The sequence below is a fragment of the Harpia harpyja genome, unplaced genomic scaffold (genome assembly GCF_026419915.1).
Source record: "Harpia harpyja isolate bHarHar1 unplaced genomic scaffold, bHarHar1 primary haplotype scaffold_55, whole genome shotgun sequence".
Classification (NCBI taxonomy): domain Eukaryota; kingdom Metazoa; phylum Chordata; class Aves; order Accipitriformes; family Accipitridae; genus Harpia; species Harpia harpyja.
The window spans coordinates 1,016,197-1,018,244 of record NW_026293415.1 but is presented as its reverse complement, the minus strand read 5'-3'; the positions used below and the strand labels follow the sequence as shown (position 1 = coordinate 1,018,244).

The window sequence follows — 2,048 nt, the reverse complement described above, 5'->3', positions numbered from 1 at the left end:
CTCTGTAGTGCTTAGTTGCCTGTTGGTGTTAAACCATGACAAACAGATACTCCACAGCTCTCTGGGACCCTGTTCCAGTGCTGGACTGTCCCCCGGTGATTTTTTTTTATTATTCTTTATGTCAAGATAGTCAAGCATTACACAACTCAGTGCAAGACATCGTAGCAGGGGAAGATGACCTTCATGTCTTTTAACATTTTTAGCTGATTGCACGCAGGGACACTGTAGATAGTCCATGGGGTCTAGCAAGTGATTTCTCAAACCTGAAGGTAGTCATCCCTTCGTTGGTTGTGTCACCCTCTGGGCTTCACTGACTTCAGACCATGCTTTGACTATTTCCCTTTAATATTACATAAGTCAGACACAGCTTGAAGTAGCTGTTTGCATTAAAATACTTAGGGGCACTGAAGATGCTCTAGAGTACAAAGATATTGGGGGGGGGCATGACCTAACAGGAATGCCTCAGGCCACCTTTCCCCTTCTTGAGGAGGATGAAAGCCAGGCTGGACATGTAGTTTTCTTTGAGCAAATATGGGATGCCTTTGTTCAGGCAACCACGTACCCCAGCGGAACATCTGGGACTATTTGGGACTATATTTCACATGCCCTGTAGTATCACTTTGTCCGTAGGAGTCTCCGCAAGGCAATTCTCACTTCCTTATTCCTCAGGCTATAGATGACAGGGTTAAACGTGGGGGTCACAACTGTGTAAAGCAGGGCAAGGTATTTGTCAGCATCTACAGAATCCCTTGACCATTGCTTTAAGTAGGTGACTGTGGCTGAGCCATAGAAGAGCGTCACCACCCCGAGGTGTGAAGAGCAGGTGGAAAAGGTTTTGTGCCTGCCCAGAGCTGAAGGTATTTTCAGAATTGCCCTGATAATTTGAACGTAAGAAATAACTATTAAGGAGAAGGGAAGGATTGCAAATAGCAGGATGATGGTGTACAGCATCACTTGGTGCCAGAAAGTGTCAGCACAGGCCAGTTCCAGCAGAGGGGGAACATCACAGAAAAAGTGGTGAAGGTCATGGGATGCACAGAAGGGCAAAGTGAACACCTGGTAGGTCTGTCCGACTTGCACTGGAACGACAGCTATCCAGGACCCCACCACCAGTCTGATGCAGAGACCCCTGCTCATGATGAGGGTATAGTGCAGGGGGTCACATATGGCGGTGTAGCGGTCATAGGCCATTGCAGCCAGGAGAAGGCATTCGATGCTGCCCAACAAAACCAGGAAATACAGCTGGGCAGCACAGCCAAGGAAGGAGATCCGGCCATCTTCCATCAGGAAACCCACCAGCATTTTTGGCAGAGTGACCGACGTGTAGCAGACCTCCAGGAAGGACAAGTTCCTCAGGAAGAAATACATGGGGCTGTGGAGGCTTGAGTCCACCACTGTGATGAGAGCAATCAGGCTGTTCCCTGTGAGGACCACAAGGTAGATGACCAGGAATACTGCGAAGCACAGGCCCTGCAAGCTGGAGTGGTCAGAAAATCCCAGAAGAATGAATCCAGATCCAACAGTGTGATTCTCCAAGCCTTTTCTTTGGGACATTTTCCCTATACAGAGCAATCCAAACAACAGGCTCTTAGAGGATGCTGATGGCCTGTCCACCATCACACACACTTCAAGCCTAGAGAAAGACTACAAACATCCGCATACAGGTGATTGCAGGGTTAGGCGAGCTTGACCAAGATCGGCATGAATGTTTGCAAATCTAACACGGGTTGCTTGCTGCAGGGAGGTTTGTAAAGAGAGGAGAGAACAGAATCCTTGACCCTGAATGACTGGGTTTTGTCATCTGCCGAAAAGAAACTTGACTTTCTTTTTTAGAGAATAGAATACCTGGTGACAGCTGAGAAAAAAGGCAGAAAAGGGATAAATACTAGCCGCTTCAGCAACAGTCTTGCTTACATTCCTTGTCCGGATCTTGTAAGAGCTGCTTTTAGTGTAAGACAATTAAGAAGAAATAGGGTGCAAAGGAGGAAAGGGAGGAAAAAGGGAAAGGCACAGCAAGGCAAGGCATGACTTGACTGTTAGACCTTAGT

At 47.5% G+C, this 2,048-nt stretch overlaps 1 protein-coding gene across 1 annotated transcript; it reads right to left on the bottom strand.

Annotated features, from left to right (window-relative positions):
* Positions 1-615: 615 nt before the first annotated feature.
* On the bottom strand, positions 616-1,554 carry LOC128138560 (olfactory receptor 10AG1-like). The gene has a single exon (XM_052779762.1). The coding sequence runs from the start codon at positions 1,552-1,554 to the stop codon at positions 616-618; it is 939 nt and encodes a 312-aa protein (XP_052635722.1).
* Between the last annotated feature and the right edge of the window lie 494 nt (positions 1,555-2,048).

What these genes read in the sequence shown, in the direction of transcription:
- LOC128138560 (XM_052779762.1), bottom strand. Translation starts at nt 1,554, where the DNA reads ATGTCCCAAAGAAAAGGCTTGGAGAATCACACTGTTGGATCTGGATTC.